Source organism: Arachis hypogaea, chromosome 19 (genome assembly GCF_003086295.3).
Source record: "Arachis hypogaea cultivar Tifrunner chromosome 19, arahy.Tifrunner.gnm2.J5K5, whole genome shotgun sequence".
Classification (NCBI taxonomy): domain Eukaryota; kingdom Viridiplantae; phylum Streptophyta; class Magnoliopsida; order Fabales; family Fabaceae; genus Arachis; species Arachis hypogaea.
In genome coordinates, this window is record NC_092054.1 from 86,866,445 (window position 1) to 86,894,399 (window position 27,955).

At 33.7% G+C, this 27,955-nt stretch overlaps 1 protein-coding gene, 1 long non-coding RNA gene and 1 other non-coding gene across 14 annotated transcripts; 2 read left to right on the forward strand and 1 right to left on the reverse strand.

Moving 5' to 3' along the window:
• Positions 1-634: 634 nt before the first annotated feature.
• LOC112776664 (uncharacterized) lies at positions 635-4,791 on the reverse strand. 12 transcript variants are annotated; one of them, XR_011877508.1, is made up of 7 exons: positions 4,283-4,779; positions 3,995-4,183; positions 2,495-2,514; positions 1,533-1,701; positions 1,288-1,395; positions 1,006-1,136; positions 635-876 (listed from the first exon to the last, which is right to left on the reverse strand). XR_011877508.1 is itself a non-coding variant. In XM_072227513.1 (6 exons), exons 1-5 carry the CDS (start codon positions 4,396-4,398, stop codon positions 1,329-1,331), a joined length of 561 nt encoding a protein of 186 aa, XP_072083614.1. In that variant the 5' UTR covers positions 4,399-4,779; the 3' UTR covers positions 635-876; positions 1,288-1,328. The 12 variants fall into 12 exon arrangements, 4 of the variants coding, with proteins under 4 accessions (XP_072083614.1, XP_072083613.1, XP_072083615.1 ...); XR_011877509.1 differs by having other exon boundaries at positions 973-1,136; XR_011877507.1 differs by having other exon boundaries at positions 953-1,136.
• A 916-nt stretch (positions 4,792-5,707) lies between these two features.
• LOC112776674 (uncharacterized) lies at positions 5,708-6,483 on the forward strand. Its single transcript, XR_003190115.3, has 2 exons — positions 5,708-5,856; positions 6,209-6,483. It is a non-coding gene; the product is annotated as an uncharacterized lncRNA (long non-coding RNA).
• Positions 6,484-21,338: 14,855 nt separating this feature from the next.
• On the forward strand, positions 21,339-21,413 carry TRNAP-UGG (transfer RNA proline (anticodon UGG)). Its single transcript has one exon. It is a non-coding gene; the product is annotated as a tRNA-Pro (tRNA).
• Positions 21,414-27,955: the final 6,542 nt, after the last annotated feature.

Below are 27,955 nucleotides of genomic sequence, written 5' to 3' on the forward strand. Positions count from 1 at the left end.
AATTTCAAATTCAAACTTAGCTCACTAGCTCACGAGCTCAACTTATCGAGCTATTAACGAGTCGGGTTCGAGCTAGCTCATGAGCTGGCTTCACTCACTTCCAACCCTACCCAGGAAGGTGAAAGCATTTGTGTTTGGAGAGAACTTAATGTGAACGAGCTATACTACATGTGTATGCATTTATATAGCAATGAACACTACAAGAAAACAGGCTTTTTGCTACGCTTTTAAAGCGTAGCGAAAAGTCAAAAAAAGCGTAGCGATAGCTTTTCGCCACGCTTTTTGAGCTACCGGCACGCTTTTGAAAGGGTCACAACTGCAAGGGTGCCGGTTGCTCTATCGCCACGCTTTTGATAACCTATCGCCACGCTTTATTTTTTGCCACGCTTTAAAAGATCGCCACGCTTTAAAAGCGTGCCCATATGTGCCAAATATAGCTACGCTTTTAAAGTGTGCCAACAGCAAGATATGGCTACGCTTTAAAAGCGTGCCAATAGAGAGATAAAACGTCCCGATAAAGAGATATAGCCACGCTTTTTAAGTTGGGTGCCTAGATACAAACCTATTGCCACGCTTTTAAAGCGTGGCTATAGCTAAATCAAATTAAAAAAAAAATCTGATAAAATCCTACATAGGAGCACTCAAATTTATGTTCCTTCATTCAATACTTGGTAAAAGCTTACAACAATGTCATCTGTATACATGCAACAGCTGCGTACATGAAATTTACAAACAATAACAAAAATGAATTTCTAAGAGAATTAAGAATTATACAAGACACAAATTTTACAAACTCTAACTCTAATGGCTTTACTTTCTTTAGATGTTTCCTTCACTCCTCAGTTCTATTACCTAGTTGACCAAAGTCATTAGCCCCTGAAAAATATCATAAGAAGAGTGTTAGACTCTTATCACTTCTATATTTTTTGAACATTTAAAGTATTGACCAGACATTGCAAATAGCAAATCAACATTGTGATAGTGTGAACCAAACAATGCAGTCACCAGAATTTGTTCTCCAAAATAATGCCCTAACACTTATACATGAGTTCTTTTGGGAAAGTTCATATAAACTCTGCTTCCAAAGTAGTCCCACTTTCTTTGTATGCATGAACACATACATAGCAACATTATACCTGCCACAAGTATCTCATCAAAATCCAGAGGGAAGAAAAATAACTATTTCGTAATCATGATCCATATTTGTAATTTTACAAAGTTAACAATTTTGTAAAAGTTCAATTTTATTCATAAAATTGCTAATTTATAAAATATAAATGTGTTCACCTTGCTCAGATTTCATTTCTCCCCCTGGAACTTGTGCAACATCATTTGAATGTTTTGTCTACTTTATCCTGAAGTTCATGTTCATCTACACCAGGAATCAGCCCAGTTCTGCGAAAGTCATAGTACAGGTAAGATAAGTGAAGCTGATACAACAAGTCCAATTCACTAAATAATGCCACTTTAAGTAATCACAAGGAACTTCAAAGGAATCATCAGTCAGATTTGATATCAAATAAATAGCACACCTTTCTTGAATTCTCAAATAAATATCATTCTGTAAATCGTTCAACACATCGGCGTAAGGGCATGCAAATTCTTTGAATGCCCCATAACATTCTTTGGGTGGATAATTGGGTCCTTTGCATTTGCTTGTGATTATTGTGTGATTCGCGAACTCGAAATTCACAAAACAACCTGCAGATTCAGGGGAAAACCAGTATCATGAGAACAGCTTGGCCCAGATTCCATATATATTTTAATAGCAAGTAGTAACGTCTGCAATGAGTTTGCAAGCAAACCAAGACAAAATTGGCAACTATAAAATCATGATTCATGAGGTGATACTAGATGAAAGACATAAGAAAGTGATTAAGACACATGCCATGTGGTAGCACTTTCCACTTGCCTTGTGCATTTGATAATTGATATCACCAAACTCTAACCTTTCAAGCTTCAGCATACACAAAACAGTTAAAATGTCATGGTAAAACCAAATTGCAACATGCTGAAAATCCTCTACAGATCAGAGACACAGGTAATGCACTAGATTTGCATGAAGTGATGAAAATATACTAAGACATCCTATAAAGATGGATATCTCAAATAAGTAATCAACAGAACTGAAGTAGTTTAATAGCAATCGTTATTCAACTATTCATAAGTATTTGTGCTGTTTGTATAACCTGTCTGTAACCAACTAACCATGTCCAGAACAGCTACGAAGGTCGACACTGAATCAAGAAAACCAGGTTAATATTTATTTATCAAATAAACTAGTTACCTTTTTAAACTAAATAAGTTAGTATAGAGGAAATGCTGTCCCATTCTGTGGTCAAGACTTGCCACAAAGCCCCTAAGTCTGAACCCAATATATTTTTAAAACAACGTCTAGTCTTACCAGTTCAGCAAAGCTTTACTAGAAAGAGATAATGTATACATAACACTCGTCAAAGAATTATATAAACAGATAGAATAAAATTGGTATGACCTCTACAAGAAAGTTTATACCTTGATTGAATTTGCGAGTGGCCCAACCATCCACAGCATCACATACGAAAGAATAACCAATAGTGTAAGCTTTTCAGGTTCATAATAATTAGTATCACAATTCATAATATCATCATCTCTTCCTAGAGAAATTAGCATATGTGTAATAAATTAAAAAGATAAGTATAATTCGTCACTTAATAAAACAAAATAAAATTCATGCAAATATAGAAAAAGTAACAAAAATGTTACAAGACCACATGCAACTGCAATGTCCGACAACTGAACGTGGACTCCATGGCCTACCATTCATTAATAATTGTTCTTTTTTTCTATAGATATAAATAGATATAAATCCACTGAATTTCAGCAACAAATTAAAGTTGAAAGAAACAAAGAATGAATAATCCATAGCTTCTAACCTCATCAAATAATTGATGGGCCAAGAAGAAATCTCCACACTTTTTCTCCCTTGAGCAAGAAAATAGCAAAACAATGTAATAGTAACTCCTCCTTTCAGCAACAAAAAACTTTGTTTCTTTTATTCTACTTACAAAGAACCCCTTCTTTAAATATCACCCTTAAAATTAACTATTGGCAATAAAATAACATTGACCATGCTCGACTTTATTTGATTTAAAAAGCATACACTGACCTGAAAAAGAAATCGAGAAAAATCAATATATCATTACATAGTATACGAATAGCAAAAAGGTTGCACCAAATCTGATCTTAACAAATTTTAGTTAGTCCACTTTGCAAAATATGTAACAAGGTCCCCTTGCCCAAAATATATGTGATGGGTGGTGCTTTGCTGTGTCAACAATCGATCATGGTTTTTAAAGAAATAAGAGTTGTAGCCAAATGAAAAGGATGGATATAAAATAATGGGCACAAGTAGTGTGACACCAAGGGAAAGAAGAGTTGGTCCCCAAAGCAAACAATTAAAAGCAACAACAACATGAGGACACCCCCTCGCTGTGCGGACAATTAAAATCATTCTTTCTATTCTACAATTTGAGAAGAAACCAAATAGCCAAATATTCACATTGCGAAAATTATTCCAAAGAGAGGTAGCTAGATGGCTAGCAATTTATGAAATAACATAACCAAACAAAAGTGACATTGAATTTTTAGGACTAATTCTGCATACTAGTAGGTGAAGTATTAAATTACCATGACAAAATCTCAGGGTACAAACCTCTAAGCAAGAGAAAAGGTTTTATTTATAGACTCCAATATGTTTTAATAATTCTGAGGCCAGAAATTTCAATGCTTAGGAATCAAACAAGGTTTTATTCTGTTGCATTTTCAAATTGGCATCACTTACCCTCAGAGAAGAAGGAAATTCATTCCAAAAGATCTACCAAGAATTCTCTTCATTTCACATTTTCTCACCAACATTACACACTAAATTATCAACCAATTCAGGAACAAAATCACGAACACAAACTACAAAATAGATAAATAAATGAAGGGATAAATAACAAAAATCAGTTACCTTCTCTTTTCTTCTTCGTCTTTTTTGAGCTTGTGATGGTTCGCAACGACACTAGGACTGCGCGATTTAGGAGGAGGAGGAGAGGGCGAGGAAGTGCTTCTGCTTCTGTGCCTTGTGTGGCGCCTTGGCGAAGACGGTGACTGCGTTCTGCTTCTGCGGCGCCTGTGGCTAGGGAATCGGCTTCTTCTCCTGAAAATTCGGAACTAATCCCATGATTCAAAAGCAAAGTTGAAACGGAAACCAAGACATTGGAAATGGAATTGCAGAAGAAGAAGATTGATAGAGGACCTTGAGGATGTTCGATCCCTTCGAGAGTGAGAGTGAGCATGATGGTGAGAACCAGGGGAACGAGAGTATCTTCTTCTGTGGGAAGGTGAACGCGAACAAGACAAGCTCCGAGCCATGGATGAGCGAATTTTTAAAACCTAACTCGGTAACTCGTCGCCAACTCGCAAATCCTCACTCACTTATCACCATTGATAATGATTTAGGGTTTACCTGCTCTTAAAACCAGCAATGAAGCATCGATGGAAAGGCCGCTGCACGAGGAAGGGATCGGCGCCAGAGAGAGCTGCAGCGGAGGGGTTAGGGGTTAGCAGCGACGGAAGGGAGCGGCAGCAGAGGGAGCATCGACAGAGGATTTGCGACGGCACAACGAAGAGGGGGTTAGGGTGAGGCACAATGAAGAGACTGTTAGGGTTTGGGTTTGAACGAGTTAATGTTTGAAGAAGGAGTTCTCTGAAACAGCTTAGGGGTCTTTGAATGAGTTAGGGCTGAGGCATATCGAAGGGTTATCTGAAAAACTTTAGGATTAAGCAGGCACGAGTTCTTTGAATTTTTTTTTGGGAAACCTTTTGGCTACGCTTTTGAAGCGTGCCAAAAGACTTGTAGAAACAGCTACGCTTTAAAAGCGCTACAATAATAAAATTCTGTCGCCACGCTTCAAAAGCGTGCCGGTTTCTCTCTATGGCTACGCTTTTTAAGCGTAGCAAAAAAAAACGTGGCCAAATTTCGAATCAATTGCCACCCTCATAAAAGCGTGGCCATTGACCCCTTTCGCCACGCTTTTGAAGCGTAGCAAAAAAAACGTGGCCAAATCTCTATTCAATCGCCACCCTCATAAAAGCGTGGCTATTGACCACTTTTGGCCACGCTTTTAAAGCGTGGCAAAAAAAAAGCGTGGCCATAGGTCTTTTTTCTTGTAGTGGAATAATGTTACGGTGTCCTTGTTATTTTATATTTTATTTGTTTATTTATTTATATACACACTTTGTGATAGAATTTGTGATGACACTCATTAAATGTATTTTTTTCACTTAAGATCTTAGCTATTTAGAAATTTATTATGCCTAGTTTTCATAAAATAAGATACTATTATAAATTATTTATCTTTTTATTTATTCGTCTAATAATGTATTTTTCTAGGTAGTGTATGATTATATAATAAATTATATTATTTATAATAATGTTAAGTCGACTTTGGTTATATGTACCAGAATTTTGCAAGATATCTGCAATGCCATCGTCAATTCATAATATTCATACAATTATTAAATAGTCATTTAATAACAATAAATCAGGCTACCGTTTAATTTATTATCTTACAATAAATATCATAGTCAATAATGTGTGTTCATACTACCTCTCAATTTGTATAGTACTATTTTCTTTCTCTCTTTATATATATCAAATAATTAACTTGATGATTTTCGCATCTGATCTTAGTTCCTTAAGAAAAATGGCTTCCAAAAATGCAATACTCATTTTAGGGCTCTTATTATTAGCTATGGTTGTTCTCATTCCTTCAAAGATAGCTACTGCTAGAGATTTTCCTGAAATAATTTCCTCTAACTCTAAAGCAGGTGATTAATTATTTGACATTTGCTTTCAATATAAAATGGTTGTTCTCTCACATATGTTTGAGTTGAATTATAAAAATCACATTCTCTATAATTGGCTATGATATTGTATAAATATTTAAAAAATGATTTATTATCATTTATGAACAAAATAAAGTATAAGTTCAATCTAAAGTCATGCACGGATGTTTTTTCTGGTGGACCATCGAGAGAGATTCTATCTCTCATCTTATAAACTCTTTACCCTTTTTATAAGATTCTATGCAAAGTTATTATGTTGCTTATTTGGTGAATTAGTGCCTTAATAAGTTTCAAGAAAACTAAAATGTTCATTGTATATTTAATTAATTTGCAGTAGAAATATCAAACTCCTCAAATGATAAGGAAGTAGAAAGTTCTGGTGGAGGAAGAGAAGTTGACCAGCTTCCAAAAGGTTGCCATCATTGCTGCCCCCGGGTGCCGCGATTCTGCACTGTTTGTTGCAACAAACCTCCTAGCGATAACAACTTATGAACATTATTATATGCTGTGTGTGTAAACCTTCTTAATAAAATATTGAAATAAGAGGAAAAGAATAAAAATTATATTATGATAGAAATAAAAGAAGATTAAGCCATTTTTTTATTATTACCTCTCTCTCTCTCTCTCTCTCTCTCTCTCTCTCTCTCTCTCTCTCTCTCTCTCTCTCTCTCTCTCTCTCTCTCTCTCTCTCTCTCTCTCTCTCGAAAAAGAAGCAGCCAAAAAAAATAATAATAAATTCCACCGAGTAAATTAAAGCTTATATCTATACCAATATATAAAGCCAATACCAGAGTTTGGTGTCCAATTTTTATAGACACAATTTGCCCTCAAATAATTCATTTTACAAATTAAATTTATGGACAAAATAGTAATAATACATTTTTGTTTATAATTAAAAAAAAGTCATTAACCCATTAAATAACTGCTGCAATCGTGAGAAAATTAAATAACTGCTCCACTTATAAATATTCCTCACTGTTGTCGATCATTTTTCCTGCATCTTGCTATCTTTTGGTTCTGACATGCATTTACTAAGAAAGGGATACCTGCAAATCATCGTAAGAGGATTTGACAAGGAAGTTGATACAATTTCTATGCCAATTCCCATTGCCAAATACAGGTACTTTTTGAAAAATAATAATAGACGTCATGATAATACAAGTGATTGGTATTTTATATTTACGGTTTATTTTATTTTTGAGTACTAATTTTTAATTTTTTTAAAAAAATTCAAAGGATAAGTACTCTTTATCTTATTCTATTTTTACATCTAAAGTTTGTATTTTTTTTGTATAATTATAGATCGAGCACTACTACTCAAATATATTCTATAGTACTAAAATTTATCTATAAATATATTTTATATTTATTAAAATTTATCAATATTTTTTTTTGCATTGTTTGATACGTGTTATCAAAATCTATGTTTATTAATTGATACGTATTATTAAAGTCTATGTTTATAATTTCCTAAACTATCTAAACTATTAATTATATAGAGTATTGAATTTGACATTTATTTATAAAGAGTACTAAAATTGACCTTTACTAATTTTTTAAATTATTGCGAAAAGATTAATTAATTTAATATTATTCATTGTCATATGATTGGCATATAAAAGATGTAAAAAAATTTAAACTTACCAATGGTAGAATGAAAAATCTCTACGTATATTTTGTTAATTTTTTTCTTTATTTTTAATATATTTTATATTAAAAAATATTATTTTTTATTAATTATTAGATTGACATATAACACAATAAATATAATAAATATAGTAAGATACGAACTTTGTTAATTGATTTTGTTAATCTCTTTCTTATTTTTAATCTATTTTATATTAGATAATATTATTTTTTATTAATTACATTTAAATGTCTTAAAGATAAGAACTGTGTTATATATTTTTCGTTATTTCAACTTTCATGATTATTTCGTTCTCTTTATTTTTCTATGTCATAGGCCAAGTAAGTTTTAATTTATTATTTTTCTTATATATATATATATATATATATATATATATTCTATTTTAAAAATTATTTTATTTTTTTAGGTTTTCTAATATGTTTTATTGTATTTTTCTTTTACTTTAAAAATTTTATGGTCTGAAGATCTTCTGTTAAACGATTCTAACCATATGATCAAGGAAGAAGTTCAAGATAATAAGTTTGAATTTTGGTAATTTATTGAGTCTAATTGAAATAAACACATTGAAATATAATAAACAGAATCGTTAATGCAACATTTATTAATGAATAATTACTAAAAAAAATATTATCTATACCAATATATGATGGGATATGGAATTGTGGTATCCAATTTTTTCTTTTCTTTTTATTTTACCCCTGTTTTCTTTTTATTAAAAATTGGCTTTATCCTATGACAGGACTTAAAAACAGATTTCAATAAAAAAAAAAACTGCTACTACGTACTCAATTTTTTTTATTTTATTTTATTTTTTTAAAAACTGGCTTTAACCGACGACAGATTTAAAACTGATTCACTTTCAACCCACGACAGAATTTAAAGTTGATTCACTTTCAATAAAAAAAACTATTAATACGTACTCAATTTAAATACCGATTCACTTTCAATAACAAAAACTTCTGCGCCTTCAATCAATCGTACTTTACTCAAGAGAGTTAAATATCTGTTTCACTTTCAATCATGCTCTTGCAATCATTCTTTTTCTTTGTGTCTTGCTACCTTATGTTCTGACAAATATAATTGAAAAATTCAACGAATCAGCAATCATATTATATCAACTAATATAATTCCTATTCCAAATCCATTGTCAAGTACAGAATTAACTACAATTAGACAAATGGTAAGAACCACCCATCATCATCATCATCATTTTGTTTCAGGCAACATAAAACTTAACATGTATTATGATAATTTAATTTTTTCGGCTATAAATTTAATTTTTGTTTAATATCTGTATTCTACTCTTTGAAAAATCTAGAATTGAAAGCGCATGATAATGAAGTTGGTCCAAATAACAGACGTCATAGTAACATAATTGGTTAGTATTCTATATCAAAATTGATTAAATTAATACACTATTTATATATTTCTGATGCTTATTATTTAACTTAAAAAAAATTACATATATAACAGAGCACTCTTTAATAAAAAATACAAAAAGTTATTAAAATTTGGTGTCCAATTTTTTTAGACTTCGTATATCCTTACATAATTTATTTCATAAAATAAATTTAGTGGACAAAATAATAATTTTTTAATATTTCATCTTTATCATATAGTATATAAATAATTAAAAAATTAAAATAAACAATGTATTCATAAAACTAATAATAACAAATAGAATAAAGAGAAAAAATATTAACATAACGCTTATTTTTTGTCATGTGTATTTTTTAATTTGAGTGATTAAATATATTTTACAAAGTAATAACTATAAAATGAAAATAAATTTATTGCTCTAAGTTATTAAAAGAAGTATTGAGTACTCTTTAACTAAAACTTTTATTATAAATTTATTACAAAAAAAAATATATTTATGTTTCAAATTAATATAGATGCTTGGGATAAAATATTAAAAATAAAAAAATATGCATTTGCATTCTCATATTAAAAAAATAAATGAAGTCATTTTAAACACAAAAATACTACGTTATAAGATAATTATAAAAAGTTGTCAAACATAATAATTTTATTATCAAAATAATATTTATATATTGTGTTAAATTAATGTAACATAATGATTTTTAATATACTTTAATTTAATTTTTTTAGTTTTTATTTTAATTTATATATTTTCATATTTTAAAATTTTGGTAATAATATATATATTTTATAATTTTAAAATAAAACTAGGAGAATTCTGACTTAAATACAAACATAATAATGATAGAAGAAGAATACAAGAATATTGATATTTTATCTCATGTATTTAAATACATGGCATAAATAAAAATTAATCCTTCTTATTATAAAATTATTTTCCATTTAAAAATTTAACAAATGCCAAAATTTGATCACAGTAAAATGGGTCATAACTTTATAAAAAATCTAAATACTATATTAAATATTACAAACAATGATTGGATAAATAATTTTCAAATTCTAAAATTAAAAACATAGATAACGCTTTACATATTTATATGAGTTACTGAATCAATTTTTATTGAATAACTATCTTAAAATACCCTTACCACTACCAACATAATTACTTCCTCCACCGCCACCACCAACACCAACACCACCGCCACAACCTCCACCACCAGCACTACCAGCACCACCACCAACACCGCCGCCGTCCCCCTCCCCCTCCCCCCTGTCCCCTTCCTGCCTCCCTGCACCCTCACCCCCACCCCCACCCCCGCCCCGCGTTCCCTCCCCTCCCCCTCCCCGTTTTCCCTTCCCCGCACCCCCACCCCCACCCCCACCCCGCGTCACCCCCCCTCGCCATCTTCCCTTCCCAGCACCCCCACTCCCACCCCGCGTCACCTCCCCCTCCCCGTTTTCCCTTCCCCGCACCCCCACTCCCACCCCGCGTCACCCTTCCTCCCCGTTTTCTCTTCCCAGCGCCCACACTCCCACCCCGCGTCACCTCTCCCTCCCCGTTTCCCCTTCCCCGCACCCACACTCCCACCAGGCGGCCCCACCCCTTCCCCGTATCCCCTTCCCCCCACCCTCCACCTCCACCACCACCAGAGAAGCAGAAACAAAGCAGAAAATCAACAAATCCAACACAAATTTAACACAAGCAAAAATAGAAAGCAACAAATCAACAAAGAAGAAGAAGAAGGTGATGGTGGTGCGGTGCGGTGCCGGAGGGCGGCAAGGCGGCGGCGGGACGGTGAGACTGCGGCGGCGGGACGGCGGCTTCCCTTCCCCCTTCATCGTCATCATCATCAGAGTTCTGGAGGAGGAGGAGGCGACGACGAGGTCACGGCGGCGATGACGGAGGCTCCCCGGCGCCGTCCCGTCCCCCTCTTCCCCTCCCCTCCCCCTTCGTTTCGTAACCCTTTTCTTCTCCCACCCCCAACGCGTTTTTACGCGTTTTCTTTTTTTTTTTTAATTTTATAATTTTTATTATTAAAATAGGATAGGGGTAGTTTAGGAATAAAACAAAAAAATTTATTGAAAAGGACGATTTTAATACGAAAAAAAACATTAAGGACGACTTTAATGGCAAAATAACAAGAGTGACGAATTCGATTCTGGCACTAAACTTAAGGGACCAAAATCGTACTTACCCCAAATAATAATCATGAGACACATAACATTATTTATTATTAAAAAATATATTAATTTAATAATATTAAATATGTAATAAATTCCTAATGTGAAATGTTAAAATATAAACATAAAAAATAAAGATAAATTAGAGTATAACAAATAAATTATTTTTAAAAAAATATTTCTGCAATCTTAACGGACAAAATACTCAACATATTGTTAATTTATCATAATAAATTAAAAAAATAAATTTAAAAATGTCACAAATTAATGGACGATATTCAAACTTTGAAAAAAATCAATGAAAAAAATATAATAGAAGAATATTATTTTTAAAATATTCTCTGTTTCAGAATAAAATTAAATAAATTTAAAATAATTAAAATCACCTTTATACGCGACATAAAAGTTAACTTTAATCATGATAACTAATTTTAATCTTATGAATTCAAATTATGCTTATTATCTGTATTGCTCTTTAAAAATATAGGTCTGGAATCACATTATAATGAAGTTGTTCAAGTAAAAGATGTGGTGATGTCCTAACTGGTTAGTACCCTATATATTCAAAACATGTAATAACGTCGTTTTAAGTCATTTTGCCTATACATTAAATCTTAATATAGAAGATTAACAAAATTAATTAACTTAATTTACGCGATTTGATTTGGTTTCTGAGAACTAATTTTTAATTCTTTTAAGATAATCTAAAACATATTAAGTTTGTATTTTTTTTTGTATTAGTGTAGTTCGAGACATACACCACTGCTACTAATTCAATGCCTCAATCAATCTCTTATAATGAACCAGTTACAAACAATACTAAAAGCCATGCAAATATGAAGTTAGTACTCACTTACTCTACCTATATTTTTAATATTTTATCTTCATCGCATAATATTCATTTAAAATATTTTTTGTATTGAATAAATTAAGAGGTTTGATATTGTGCACTACTATATAAAATGCCTAATGTTAAACAAAATTATGAATTCTATAATAAAAAAATAAAACAAATAATTAACAAATACTATAAATTTTAAATAGGCAATACATTCATAAGACTAATAATAACAATAACTTTGTAAAAAAATTTGGTAACAACATATATCTTTTAAAATTAAATAGTAAAATTAGAAAAGATCTACCTTAGACACAAAATAACAACTATTGTAAAATAGTACAAAAATATGTCTTATTTTATCTCATGTATTTATTAATGTATTGTATAAATTATATGGATCCTTTTTATTATAGAATCTTTACCCAATTAAAAATTTAATAGATAGTAAAATTTGGTCATGGCAAAATGTGTTCTAATTTTTTAAAAAATATCAAAATACTATATTAAATATTATAAGTCAATAGGTAACTAAACTAAAAATTCTCAAATTAAAAATATAGATAACATTGTATATATTTTTATGAGTTACCGGACAAATTTTTATTGAATAACTAATTTAAGTACAAACTAAAAAAATGCTACTACAAATATTATTTAATATTATTTAATGGCAATAACCGTAATACACATAACATCATTTAGTGATGAAAAATAAATCTTACTTAAATTACAGTAACTAAATAATAAGTCCTTGATGATAAAAAAATTATCAAATTAAAATTTAATAATGTATGGAATATAACATAAACACAAAAAAAAAAAAACAAAATAAAGTACAATGAATAAACTAATTTTTAAAAATATTTTCGCAATTTTAACGGACAAAAACTTTATCATATCGTTATTTTGTCATAATAAATTTAAAAAATTAAATTAAAAATATTATAAATTAATAGACGACAGTCAAAATTTTTAAAGAAATACAATAGAAGTATTATCATTCTGAAAATACTTTTTGTATATTTTAGAATAGTTGAGAATAAAAATTTACTCTATCGAATATTTCACCTCATATATTACCTAAAACTTTAAACTATGATGATTTTATATTACCTCTTTATTGTGTGGTTTTATAATTTAACATTTTAAAGTGTTTTATAATAATTTTAATTTTAACAAAATATGATATAAATAAGATCACGTCAATATTAAAATAAAAAAATATTTATCTAATAAATTTGAGAAATAAATAATATATTAACAGAAAAATAAAATTAATTTCTTAAAAACAATAGAAAAGCGGCTAAACAGGTGAGCCGCTAGTATATATTAACAGCAATTGGATAAAGATTTCGTTAGTGATACTGAATGCCAAAAATTTATTTATGTATGTATGTATATATATAGATTCCAATTTTTTCTGAAAAATGTGATAAGAAATAACCAAAAGCCAGTTGAAAATTACGTTACAAACTAATTGTCACATGTTAATAGCACATTATAATTTTCTTTTTTTTTTTTTAATGTTGTGCTTTTCTAATAGATTTCAACTTAGAAAAATAATTAGAAGTTTTAATTTATCTTTTTATTATTCTTTTAAGTTTTAAATAAATAAAAATTAAATGTATATTAGTTTTTAAAAGCCATAAAAAATAAAAAAATAAAATAAAATTTGTCGTTTAAAACTAAAAATAAATAAATAAATAAATAATGGGTTAAAATACCTAATCAATTTTTGTACCAATTCAGTTAGGTATGGACCTATGTTATAAGTTGTGGGAGCAAGTATCCTAACTAACATTTTAAAGAATATAAGAAAGTATATATACAAATATATATGTGTCTCATTGAAAAATTGTATTTGTTTTTACATTAAAAAATATTTATTAATTTTTGTGTCAAAATATTATTATATATATTTCTTAACTTTTAGAATTAAATTTTAAAACACTAAAATAATTTTAAGTGTATTTAATTACGTAATATCATATCATAAAAATAACTATTTTTTATATTAATTGCATTCACGTAAATATTCATTCAAAAGAATAGATGTAGTTAGACAATTGTATAAAATATTTTACACTGACAATATATTAAAATTAAACTCTAATTTATATCTAAAAGTACAAGATATGAAAATATATATTAAATCAATTTAATAAAAGCTAAAATATTATTGTAACATTATTTAAGTAATGGATTTATTTAGTTTAAGTTTAATTATATCCTTGAATTTTTTTTCTACTCAACTGTAATATTTATTAGTAAATTGAAAAATTTTGTACTAAATATCTATATATTTTAATAATTAGTTCTCAAACATAAATTGGAGTAAAAACTAATTGAAATAATAATGCATTTTGTATTTTTATCTATCTAAATAACTAACTCTATTATTATTATTATTATTATTATTATTATTATTTGAAATTAATTTCCGATCTTTCTTTTATTAAATGATTGAATAATTATTAAATAATCTATAAAATATATAATGAGAATATGAGAGATTTGTTATACAATTTTTTTTCTAAATACTTTTTATCATATATAATTCATAAAAAAATATATTTTAGTTTCATTATCGATTAGAAGGTAATCTGTTTATTATTGTTTTAATTAATCTCATTTATTATTATTACTAGTAGTATTATATATTTAATTTATAAGAAGATGAATTAATAATCACATTATTACTTATCAATATTGATAATAAATAAATAAAAATTATTTAATATTTAATATTTTATGTTATTTATTTTTATATACTTTGATATATTCATAAGAATTTTTTTTATTATTTTTATATATCATATGTTTATTTTTACTGCTTACAATTTTTAGATCTGTCACTATATACGGTGAAAACTGTTAATAAGTTGAAATCTATGAATTAATACTTCTTTGTTCTTTAAGAAACACCTTTATGAAAATATAAGTTCCGATATTTATTCCCTTGTTATAGACTTGCCATTAATCATCAAGATTTGAGTTTCAATATATAATTTTCTGGAGAGTGATACCTTTTGACCCATTAATATTGTATGTTCCAATCTAATCTTCAATATCATTCTTTAGTCTTTACAAATTTCCTTTAGTGTCTAATCAAATTGAGAATGACCCTCCTGATTTTCTTCTGAGTGTGTGGACTTTATATACGATCGAATTGATATGTTTCTTTTTATTTGTTTAAATTTTTTGTAAAGAGTGATTTTATGATATAATATTAAAACTTATATAGTCACCAAAAAAAATTAAAACTTATATAACTACAAAGTTTGGACTTTGATTTTTATTAAATTTTAAAAGAAAAAGTTTTTAACATAACACATCTTAAAAATATGAGAGAAAACTGAAAGAAATATTGTATATTATTAAGTCACAACTAGAAAATGGATTAATATAGGTAGATTTAGTCTTTATTACAGACAGATTTTTGGTTACTGACGGATTTTGTCTCTCTATAAAAGTCCTGTCGAAAATTATTTACCGACGGATTTTTTTCCGTTGGAAAATTACCGACGAATTTTTACCAGTTACCAACAGATTTTACCTCTATAAATTCTCCATCCATTTCCTTGAGGCGACGAACTTTTTGACGGATTTTTCATCTGTAATTATAGAAGAATTTTCAGACGGATTTTTTGTCTGTAATTGCAGACAAATTTTCAGACAGATTTTTCGTCTGTAATTACAGACGGATTTTCCGACAGATTTTTCGTCTGTAATTTGAACCTTGGAAAATCATCTCACACTCTGATTATAGACAGAAAATCCGTCTATAAATCTGTCAGCAAGGTAAAATAATTTTTTTTAAATTTTTTCATTGCAAAATACACCTGTTTTCATACAAAATAAATATAAAAAAACTCAACTCAACTCATATAAATTATATATTGTTTTTTTTTTCTTTGAGATATATGAAAAATAGATTATCTATATAATATTTCTTTGCATATAACTCTACTTATTCAATACTATACAGTTATACATCCATATGGAGTGAAAATTACATCCATGTCTCAGAAACATTAGTAGAGTAGCATCTTTAGAATTTTCTAAAATTTCTTGAACAATGCAAGCTAAGCTAGAGACCACTCACACTACTAGAAAACTAGTTATTACAGACAGATATTTCCCACAGATTTTATCCCACGGAAATACAGACGGAATTTCAGAGGAATTTTTAGTCGGAAAACAAAAAAATAAATTAGCATAAATTACAGACGGAAAAGAGAATCCGTCGATAATTCTGTCGGAAAAATTAATTTTTTTCGTAGGAAATGGTTACAGACAGATTTTTCGTTTGTAATTAAATGAACAAAAATGCTGCATTTTATTAAATTATTACAGACAGATTTTCCATCTGTAATTTAAAATTTTCCGTCGAAAATATTAACTTAAACCTAAACTCTACTTCTATCCCCTCGAGCTTCACAGTCCACACTCCAAACGTGCTTCAGAGTCATCTTCCTCTCCATTCACACTCCAAATCTTCCATCACCGTTGTTCCATCACCACAGTCTTCCACCGCATTCTTCCATCATCAACACCTTTGGGACTTCCATCACTCTCGTCATCGTCAATCATCACTCTCGTTAAACCTAACTCTACTTTTATGAGTATAAACTTTAATCCTCCTTCAGTGACTTTTTCTTCTCTTCAAACCCTACATTGATGGTGAGTACTTGAATTTTCTACTATATTTTCTTCCAGTTAGTTTAATTGCTGCTTGATTTCATTTCCGATTTGGGATTAAGCTAGCATTTTCCTTTGAGTTTGTAATTTATTTGGTTGCTGTGATGAATTTTTATTTAATAAAAGCATTTCGAATGATGCATGTAAGCTGTTTGATGAAAAGCCTCAGAAACGAGATATTGATTTGAAATGACACATTTGGCAATGGTGTTTTGGTACTACATATACCTTTTCTTGCTCACATCATTTTTTAATTATTTTTTTTGTTTTCTTCATTCTGTTATGTCACTTTGCAGGATTGGCATTTGACAAATCTGGAAGATGTTTAGGCCGTGGTGGAGGGTAAGTTTTTTATATTTTTTCTTCTGTATAAATTAAATAATGTAGATTTGTTTCTATGTCATATAAAGTCTTTGTTGTAAAGAAATACCTAATCTAAGTAGATTAGTTATTCTGGTCTGCTTTATGTTACTAACCATTCCCAAACCCAAAACCATGATTTTGTGAGCCAAATTGTAACAAAGTCTTAATCATTGAGAAGAAGGCTCTTAAATTTAGTTAAAGGGTTGAAGTGATTGTGATACAATGGTTTTAGTTTTTAAAACTTGCACAGAGAGAGAGAACAAAAAAAGAAAAACGGAAGCAAGGAATCTGTTCTGAGGGTTATCTGAAACTGTAGGTCGATCTTGGACGAAATCTTCTGTACTGATCGGCGATGACGTGTCCGGCGTGTGGGTGGTGGCCGGAGTAGTCGCGTCCGACTGGTAATGCTGCTGATCCTCTGTCACCGGAGGGTGGTGGTACCTGCAAGGGACTCCAATGCTTAAGTTAGCAAGGGTATTAAGCAGGTTTTTAGTAGAATCAGAGTATGAGTTATATCTGGGTGCTCCAGTGTATTTATAATGGTGAGAAGTGACCTTTTTTAGATAAGATAAGTTAGTTATCGTTATCTTATCTTATCTTTGAGCGAGGTCATCTTATCTTCAAGGGAACCGCCCTTATCTCTATAGGCATGGGCTGCCTTATGATTTGGGTCGTGTTCCTCTATTTGGGCCCTTTATTGGGCTTTCCTGGCAATTTGGCCGAGCTCTTTGAGAAGAGGTCGGATGGTCTGACCTGAAGAGGTCGGTCGCTTTGTCGCTAAACATTCCGGATCGGACAGTTCGACCCAGGGTATGAACAGTGCCCCTGCTCGAGCTCGGTTTTTATTTTGAGGTCGAGTCTTAGTTTTGGGACTTCGATCCTTCTCTGGTGAAGCTGAACTCGAGCATCTGTCGACTTCCTCTCTGTAGAATATTTTTTGAATGCGGAACATTTTCTTAAGCGCGCGCTTTTGTATTAGCACTCTGATCTTGGGAATGTGGGAAGGTTTAATACCCTCATTAATTGATTTTTAATGCCCCGTTTCCCTTGGCTCTTTTATTTTGAACTTTACACACAGAAAACGGTTTCTCTTCTCTGTTTTACTTGTAACTTCCCCCTTTTCTTTCTCACTTTCTGTTTTTGCATTTTCGCGTTTCTTCTAGCGACGTTGCTTGGCGATTGTTGGTGCTCTCTTTTAAAGGCAATTCCGGATTCTATCTTCCATCTTCAACTTCTTTGAAGCTTTCTCCTTTTTCCAGGTTGGTTTTACTTTTCTGCTTCTTTACTTCTTTCGTCGCTGTGCCTTCGGTTCTTTGGTAAAGCTTTGATTTTTCCTTTGAATGCATGCTAGAAAGTTTGAACCTTTTCGCGTCGTTATGCTCGATTGTTGTTGTGATGCGTGTTTCTGGCATTTCTCCTAATGATTGAGGTTTTTTAGGGCTTTGCATGTTTTGCTGCCTTTTTATTTGATTTTGTAGCTTTCCGGAATAATGGCTTCGTTTGATTCTTTTGAAAAAGGTTGCGTCTTTGATGTCCTTGATGGGAAGCAGAAGCTGGTGAATTAAAAATTTATTAAAATAGTTACGTTGCAAGTATAGTTCTTAACTCACCGAAAATCTGCCTATCAATTTAGAAATATGTCACAGAGAGTTTAAATTAAAATTACTGGGAGTTTTAAGTCCCAGGTCGTCTCCCAACGAGTTGCAGAAAAGTGTGCTGTTTTATTAATCAGATGTTCCAAGAAGTTGAGCTAAGTAAATTGGAATTTAAATTGAGGAATTTTAATTAATATAAATAAAAGCCTTGACTGGGAATTGATTAGTTAGAATCTCTATCATTGATGGAGTGATTTTTAAGATTGATTTATAATTAATGGTTACTCTGTTTGGTTATCCTTTACTAGGTAAGGGAAAGTCAAACAAGTTGGAATGCCAGATCTGTTCACGAGTTACAACCCACTTAATTCAAAGGGATTGGCGTTGGTGACAGGATAGCAATCCAACATTTAACCCAACTACAAATTTTTCCTTCAATCCTTCCAACTCAAGAGTTCCTTTTAATCAACTCCCCATCAAGTAATGAAACTACTCACACATTGTAACTAAAGAATCCATGGCACATGAAAGGGAATTAAAAGAAGACATGATTATTGGAATTGAAATTGAATTAAAAAGAAATAATCCTTGCATCAATTAATCATAAAAGTATCTGAATGACAAAATTGAACATAACAAAGAACATGGAAGAATAAAACCAAGTTAAGAGAACAAACTAGAATGATGAAGTCTTGATGAGGAAATAACTCTTCTCAATGTTCCAATGCTAACACCAATTGAAAATCCAAATTCTAAAAACTAGAGAGAAAAATCTAAGAGAGTGAAAAACTAGATCTAAAACTACTGAATGAATATGTGTGTTGTTTCTGCATATTCTCTGACTCTAGTCTGCTGTTCCGGGCCGAAAACTGGGCCGAAATAAGGTCCAAAATTGCCCCCATCGAATTCTGCAGATTATGCAGATCGCGCATGTCACGCGATCGCGTCATCCATGCAGACGCGTCGCTTGCACTTTTTCCTCTCCACGCGTTCGCGTCGTCCATGCTACCGTGTCGCTTGCGCTTTCCAAACCACGCGGCCGCGCAAGCCATGCGGCCGCGTCACTGCGATTTGCGCTCCTTCGCGCGGTCGCGTGAGCCATACGACCGCGTCACTTCTCGCTGGTTATCTCCTCAAATTCTTGTGTTCCTTCTATTTTTGCTAGCTTCCTCTCCAATCTCCATCTCATTCATGCCCTATAAAGCCTGAAACACTTGACACAGATCACGGCATCGAATGAAATAAAGGAGAATTAAAATTAAATAATTAAAGTCTCTAGAAAGCAATTTTCAAACATGTACTGAATTTAGGAAGGAAATCTAAATGCATGCTAAATTGATGAATAAGTGGGTAAGGATCATGACAAAACCACACAATTAAACACAATATAAACTATAAAATAGTGGTTTATCAACCTCCCCACACTTAAACATTAGCATGTCCTCATGCTAAATTGAAGGAGACAAGGAAATAAGTATGAACATGTAGAAACTCATGAAATGCAATGCAATCCTACATATATAAATAAATGCAACTATATGATTATTGTCCACTTGATCAAAAGTAAATAAGCCCTTCAAAACAATTACAAATCAAATTCCACTAATTCTATCATTATACAATAAAACCGATAAAAGTGCAAGAAGATAGCTTATGAAAGCAGGAAACATGAAAATTTAAGCATTGAACCCTCACTGATAATGTATGTACGCTCTAAGCTCTAGTGTATAGGGTAATCACTCTATTCTTCTCTAGTCATATTTTCTAACTTTTGTTTTTCTCCTAACCAATCAACAACAGTTAATATACCAATGCAAACATCATGAGGTCTTTTCATGGTTGTAATGGGCCAAGGTGCAGGTAAGGGTATACATATGGCTAAGTGAGCTTTATAAATTGAATCTTTAATTAACCTAAGCTCTCACCTAATATACATATATTCTATATACTTTTAAATTCATTCTTAGCTACCCATAATTCCCTTTTTCAACCCATACTCATGTTTCAACTTTGTATTTTAATCCTATCATATGTGCATTGATCTTTGAATTCTGAATTTAACATTGGGGTAATTTTGTCCCCTTATTTATTTGTTTATCATTTTTTTTATTTTTTTATTTTTTTTATATTTTTTTTGAACTGAAATAAATAAAGCATATCAATACACATAGATTTTTTATTCTTATAGTTTCACATGAATAGGTATCCAAATTCCCTTTAAATTTTCATGACACATTCCCTTAACAACTTTTGTTCCCACAATTTCCCATACTTAACTAGCACACACAATTCTATCTTAAGCTAACCAAAGATTCAATTTGGGATATGCAATTATTTTTTAGCTTAAGGTTAGTAATGTCGTAAAATATAGAACAAATGGGGTTTTAAAGGCTCAAAGTGGTTAACAAGGGTAATTGAAAAGGGTAGGCTTAATTTGGATGAGTGAGTTTAAACAAATAATGGCCTCAATTATGTGCAAGCATGTAGATATAATAAATATTGGATATATAAGATAAAACAAAATATGGATTACAATTATAGAGAAGTATACACACAAGAATGAAATAATTATGGTTAAATAATGTAACCATTCATAAAGGCTCAAATCTTCCACAGGTTGTGTGTTCTTTAACTCAAATATCATGTTCCAAATACAACTCAAGCAAATTTATCATAAAAATTTTGAAAAATTAGTGAAATTTTATTCTAAAGATAGATTTTTAACCCGATCTATATGCGGAGGGGGGTGAGACGAGGTGTAGCGCAGTCTGGTCAGCGCATCTGTTTTGGGTACAGAGGGCCATAGGTTTAAATCCTGTCACCTTGATGTGAGGTAGTAAACACCTAAAGAGCACCCATCCACCTGTAAACTTTCGCTCTTTTAGAAAGAAAAAAATAGACCGCCCTTGGAAGAGGTAGGGGGCACAATAACCCAGCAGGGTGCAGTTGAGAGGACTTGGCGCGCTGACAAACCAAATCAATCGACAACAAAAGGAGTCACTCGTGGCACACTGACTCCTCAATTCTGACACATAATCGTAATCAGGGTGAGCTTTGCCTTGTCCTTGTGGCTGCTCCATGTCCAGTACCGGTTGGACGTCATTACTGGGGAGCACCTCGCAGGAACCGTCGGTCGTCCCTTCGCCCTCGGGCGGGTGGATGCATTTTGAGCATGCTGCGAACTCCCCCGGGAGTAGCACATCAGTCAATCATTGTCTTTTCAATCAAGTAGAACATGCATGCAACTATCCTAACCTATGCAATTTATTCTATTCTATAAAGGAAGGAAAAATCTAACTAAAATATCCTAATTATTGGTGCCAGAGAAGAGAATTTACCTCCAGAAGTCAGGTACTGACCGACCTCCCCACACTTAAGGCTCTGCACCGTCCTCGGTGCCATCTGTCAGGAACAGGGGTGGGCTGGTGGCAATATCTCCACAGTCGAAACCATCATGGCTCCCTGTGCTAGTAAAGGAAGTGGAGTCTGGGGTGTCTGAGTCTCTGAAGCGTCCCTTGAGTAGCTCCTTGAGGTGTTTGAATCGGCGCTCGTTACGGCGCTCTCTCATCTTTGCTTTCTGTTCTTGCCGATCCAACCGTTCGATTATCTACTGGAGCAATTTCTCAGTTGTAGATGCTTGTGGTGTTGAAGAAGGATTATCTTCAACTGGAGCAGTAGGAAGGCTTGTAGTGGCTGCTGAGAGTCTGAGGTATTTCCCGTTAGGGACATATTGATCATCCCGTGGAAGCATGGCTTTGGTGTCCCCAGCTCTGTAGGAGACTCCGGCTGCTGAGACAAGATCTGAGACCAAGGCGGGGACAGGTAAGTTGCTCGCAATTTGTACGTGTTCCATAGCATTCCGGATATGTCTTGAGAGATTCAGAGGTTGGTCTGTAAGGATGCACCATAGTAGAACAGCCATGTCTGCAGTGAAGGAGGACTCATGAGTGCTCGGAAAGACGTAATGGGACATGATTGTGCCCATACGCGAGCCTCCAAGGTAAGTGCAGAAGCCAAGATTCCCTTAGGGCGGGTACGGTGGTATCCGTAGATCCAACAGCTGCCAGGTAATGCGATGACTCCGAGAACGGAGTCCCAGTCAAATTGGTATCTCTGGCACTGAAGGGTGGCTTCTTGAAAAGCGTCCATTGCTGCTGGAAAAGGGGGAAGACTCAGAGCTTGCTGGATGGCCTCTTCTGTGATGGGGACTTGCTTCTGCCTGACATAAACAGACTGCAGGGTCGGCATGTAGAAGTTGGAGTAGAACTCAACTACCCAAGAAAGATTGACCTGCCTTGGCTGTTTTCATAGAAAACCCCATTGTCTTCGCTCAATTTGCGGCTCAACAAAGGTGGCAATATTGGACGGGAGGATAAGAAGGTATTCATTGTTATAGTTCCTTTCTGCCAGGATAGGGAACATCTGCTCACAGTAGCGATTAGAAAATCGCGCAGCGTCCTTTGCTGGAAAGGCTTTCTCCTTTTCGTCAACCTTTATTATCCTCTTGACTCGTTTTTGAGGGCTTGACTGCGGTTGAAGAAGGCTCTGCCACTAATGCTCTTTTAGTTCCTCTTCTTGCTGGTGGTTTGGAAGTAGCTTTCTCTTTTCCTTTATTGGTGGCCATCCTGAAAGAAGGGAAGAGAAAGAAAATTAAATTTAAAGAGAGATACAGCAAGGAAGGAAACGGAAAAGAGGGTGAATGATGCACAGTAAAATGTAGATGACATTAACACATGCTCTCGAGTACATATGAAAAGCCATCAATGGAGAATAGCTAGTGCATAAAAAGACAAGTGAATGCAAGGTGTTTATTGGCATGCTGGCAAAGGGCATGAGTAGTATAGACCAAGCATTACTTTGTAACAAACCATCACGTTTGTATTGACAATTGAATTCAATTAATAAAATAATAAGGAAAAGTTGTGAAAAGCAAGCATTGAATAGTATAGTAACATAGAGAAGTGCATAATGCCACATGGGCTTTTTCACAAACACATGGCATGCATGTTAAACAAGAGATAAAAAGTATGAAATTGAACATGCAAGCAATCCCTTAAAAATAATAATAATTGTCAAATAAATTGTAACAAGTCACAAGCATATAATGAGGGATAATGACTCAAAAAATTTCTAACACCATGTAAAAAGGGAAAAGAAGAATAAAGAAAATAGGAATAATTAAAAGAAGAAGAAAAGAAAAAGAAAATACATGTAGAACAATAAAAAGAATGATAGAAAAAGAAAGAAGGAAGAAGAAGGTAAAACCTTGTTAATGGAGGAGAGAGAGAGAGAGAGTGTGTGAGGTGAGATAGAAAGGGGAATGGAGAAGGAAGAAAGAAGGAGGGAAAAGAAAAATTAGGATTTGGAGGAAAGAAAGATAAGATAATTTGGCAATTTAGGTTGAGCTGTGTGGCGCATGCGACGCGGCCGGTGGGGCACGCGTTCGCGCGGGTGCGCATCAGGTAAGAAGACGCGATCACGTCAGTCACGCGGTCGCGTGACCCGTGTTGCGCTGCTGGCGCGAGTGCAGCCTCGCTCCAGCACAACTCTCTATTCAATTTATTTTAATAGCCAAAATTGGGTGACGTGATCGCGTGGGTCACGCGATCGTATGAGTGTGCGTTATAAAATGGGTGACGCAGCCGCGTCAGCGACGCGGTCGCGTGACAAGGATTGTGCTTTCAGCACCAATCCAGCATCACTCTCGCACAGAATGTGACTGTGCACCCTTTTACGTCGAAAACTCAGGGCACGCGGCCGCGTGGGGCATGCTGTCGCGTGGGGTAATTTGTGCCATTGGCACGACTCCAGCGCTCCTCCTGCGTAACTTTCTGTTCATTTTTATTTTTCTTTACTCCCCCTGCCACGCGGACGCGTCGCTGGTGCGATCGCGTCGCGCGGCGAAATTTTTTTTTTTTAAAAGAAATATAAGGACATGTAGGTGTAAAAACATGAAAGTATTAATGAAGAGAAGAGTTATTGAAGAAAAGAACGATCATACCGCGGTGGGTTATCTTCCACCAAGCACTTTGCTTTAACGTCCGTAAGTTGGACGCTCCACTAGCTCAATCTGCTGCTATGTGGGGATCTTCCAAGTGGAGGATCTCAAGCTCCTTGCTTTTCTACACCTTTTCACCATGGTACAGCTTCAGGCGGTGTCCATTAACCTTAATAAGTTCAGAGCTTGAAGGATGGCTTAGGTGGTAAACTCCGTACGGTTCAGCCTTCTCTACTCTGTATGGACCTTCCCATTTTGATCTTAACTTACCGGGCATTAGCCTTAGTCGAGATTTGTAAAGGAGGACGAAATCTCCAGGTTGAAATTCTTTCTTCTTGATGTTTTGATCATGCACAGCTTTCATCCTTTCCTTGCAAATTCTGGAGTTCTCATAAGCTTCTAGGCGAAGGTTCACCAGTTCCTGGAGTTGTAACTTCCTTTCAGCTCCAGCCTTCTCAATTTCCATGTTGCACTCTTTAACTGCCCAGAAGGCTCTGTGTTCGATTTCAACTGGAAGATGGCAAGCTTTTCCATAAACTAAGCGAAAGGGATTCATCCCAATAGGTGTCTTGTATGCTGTTCTATATGCCCACAGTGCATCTTGTAGTCTGGTGCTCTAGTCTTTTCTATGAGGCTTCACTATCTTCTGCAAGATACGCTTAATTTCTCTGTTTGACACCTCGGCTTGCCCATTAGTTTAGGGATGGTAAGCTGTTGCAACTTTATGGATTATCCCATGCTTCTTCATCAATCCTGTTAGTCTCCTGTTACAAAAATGGGTGCCTTGATCGCTCACAATCGCTCATGGTGATCCAAAGCAGCATATAATATGGTTTCTCACAAAGGAAACAACAGTGTTAGCATCATCAGTGCGGGTAGGAATTGCTTCCACCCATTTGGAAACATAATCCACAGCTAACAATATATAAAAATATCCACTAGAATTTGGAAATGGACCCATGAAGTCAATGCCCCAAACATCAAAAATTTCATAGAAAAGCATATATTGTTGAGGCATCTCATCCCTCTTGGATATATTACCAAATTTCTGGCATGGGTGACAAGATTTACAAAACTCAGCAGCATCTCTAAAAAGAGTAGGCCACCAGAATCCACAGTCTAAGATCTTTCTAGCTGTTCGTTGAGGGCCAAAATGTCCTCCACTCTTAGATGAATGACAGGCCTCTAAAATGGACTGGAATTCTGATTGAGGTACACAACGTCTAATTATCTGGTCAGCGCCACATCTCCATAAATATGGGTCATCCCATATATAATATTTAGACTCACTTTTCAGCTTATCTCTTTGATGTTTAGAAAAATGTGGAGGAAATGTGCGTCTAACTAAATAATTAGCAACAGGTGCATACCAAGGGACTACCTCAGATACTGCTTGTAGGTTATCAAAAGGAAAATTATCATCTATAGGAGTAGAATCATCCTTAATATGTTCAAGGTGACTCAAGTGGTCTGCTACTAAATTTTGATTACCACTCCTATCCTTTATTTCTAAATCAAATTCTTGTAACAGCAGTATCCAACGTATAAGTCTTGGTTTGGATTCCTTTTTAGCTAATAGATACTTTAGAGCTGCATGGTCTGAATACACTACTACTCTAGTACCAAGTAAATAAGCCCGGAATTTATCCAGAGCAAAAACAATAGCAAGTAGCTCTTTCTCAGTAGTAGTATAATTGGACTAGGCAGTGTCTAAAGTCTTAGATGCATAGGCAATAACAAAAGGATCCTTACCTTCACGCTGAGCCAGCGCTGCTCCTACTGCATGGTTGGAAGCATCGCACATGATTTCAAACGGCTGGCTCCAGTCGGGTCCTCTCACAATTGGGGCTTGAGTTAGAGCAGTCTTCAACTTATCAAATGCTTGTTTGCAATCGTCACTGAACTCAAACTCAATGTCCTTCTGCAGTAATCTGGATAAGGGAAGTGCCACCTTACTAAAGTCCTTAATAAATCTCCTGTAGAAACCTGCATGGCCAAGGAACGAACGGACTTCCCTCACAGAAGAGGGGTAAGGTAAACTAGAAATAACATTAACCTTTGCTGGGTATATAGAAATGCCATTATTAGATACCACATGTCCTAATACAATCCTTTGCTTTACCATAAAGTGGCATTTTTCGAAATTCAATACAAGGTTTGTATTAACACATCTATCTAATACTCTAGATAATCCATCTAAGCAAAGGTTAAAAGAATCACCATAAACACTAAAATTGTCCATAAAAACTTCCATACAGTCCTCAATAAGATTAGAGAAAAGACTCATCATGCACTTTTGGAAAGTAGCTGGTGCATTGCACAAGCCAAAGGGCATTCTCTTATAAGCGTAAGTCCCAAAAGGACATGTAAAAGTAGTCTTTTCCTGATCCTCAGGAGCTATATGGATCTGGAAATAACCTGTGTAACCATCTAGAAAGCAATAGTGTGATTTACCTAACAGGCGATCCAGCATTTGATCAATGAATGGAAGTGGGTAGTGATCCTTACGGGTAGCTTGGTTGAGATGCCTGTAATCAATGCAGACTCTCCAAGCATTCTGAACTCTAGTTGCTATGAGCTCTCCATGCTCATTCTTCACGGTAGTGACTCCGGACTTCTTGGGCACCACTTGTACTGGGCTTACCCATTCACTGTCTGAAATGGGATATATGATACCTGCTTCCAATAGTCTGGTCACTTCTTTTTTGACAACTTCCAAGATGGTGGGATTCAATCTTCTTTGTGGTTGACGGACAAGTCTTGCTCCCTCTTCTAAAAATATTCTGTGCTCGCATACTTGAGGGTTGATTCCCACTATGTCTGCCAAACTCCACCCAATTGCCTTCTTATGCTTCCTTAGCACATCAAGTAACTGCTCTTCTTGTTGAGAAGTCAGTTCTCTTGCAATAATAACCGGAAGCTTCTGCTCATCCTCGAGATAAGCATATTTGAGATGTGGAGGGAGAGGTTTCAATTCTAACTTTTGATCATGGGCAGGCTCTGGATTATCTGGGGCTTGTGAAAATGGCAAAGTGTCCTCATTGTCAGTTAAGAGGGTCCCCACACTTGGACCTTGTCCAGTGTGCCTTTCTTTAAACTCTTCTTTTTGAACTTCAGCCACACTTTCGTCTATGACATCACACTGGAAGATAGAACGATCTTCTGGGGGGTTGTCAATGACTCCATTCAGATTGAAGATTACTATGCGGCCATCTATTTCAAAGGAGTATGTTCCTGAAAAAGCATCCAATTTGAATTTTGATGTTTTCAGGAATGGTCTTCCAAGTAGGATTGATGATAGCTTATCTGAATCATTATGGGGCATCTCCAAGATATAAAAATCAGTGGGAAATGTGAGCCCTTTAATGTTT

Excerpts from the sequence above, each read along its gene's own strand:
- LOC112776664 (XM_072227513.1), bottom strand. The coding sequence starts at position 4,398 with ATGGCTCGGAGCTTGTCTTGTTCGCGTTCACCTTCCCACAGAAGAAGA. Across the intron at positions 2,515-3,994 it reads GACGAAGAAGAAAAGAGAAG|GTATAAACTTTCTTGTAGAG; the intron begins GTAACTGATTTT and ends AATTCAATCAAG. Across the intron at positions 1,702-2,494 it reads GTATAAACTTTCTTGTAGAG|GTTGTTTTGTGAATTTCGAG; the intron begins GTCATACCAATT and ends CTGAATCTGCAG.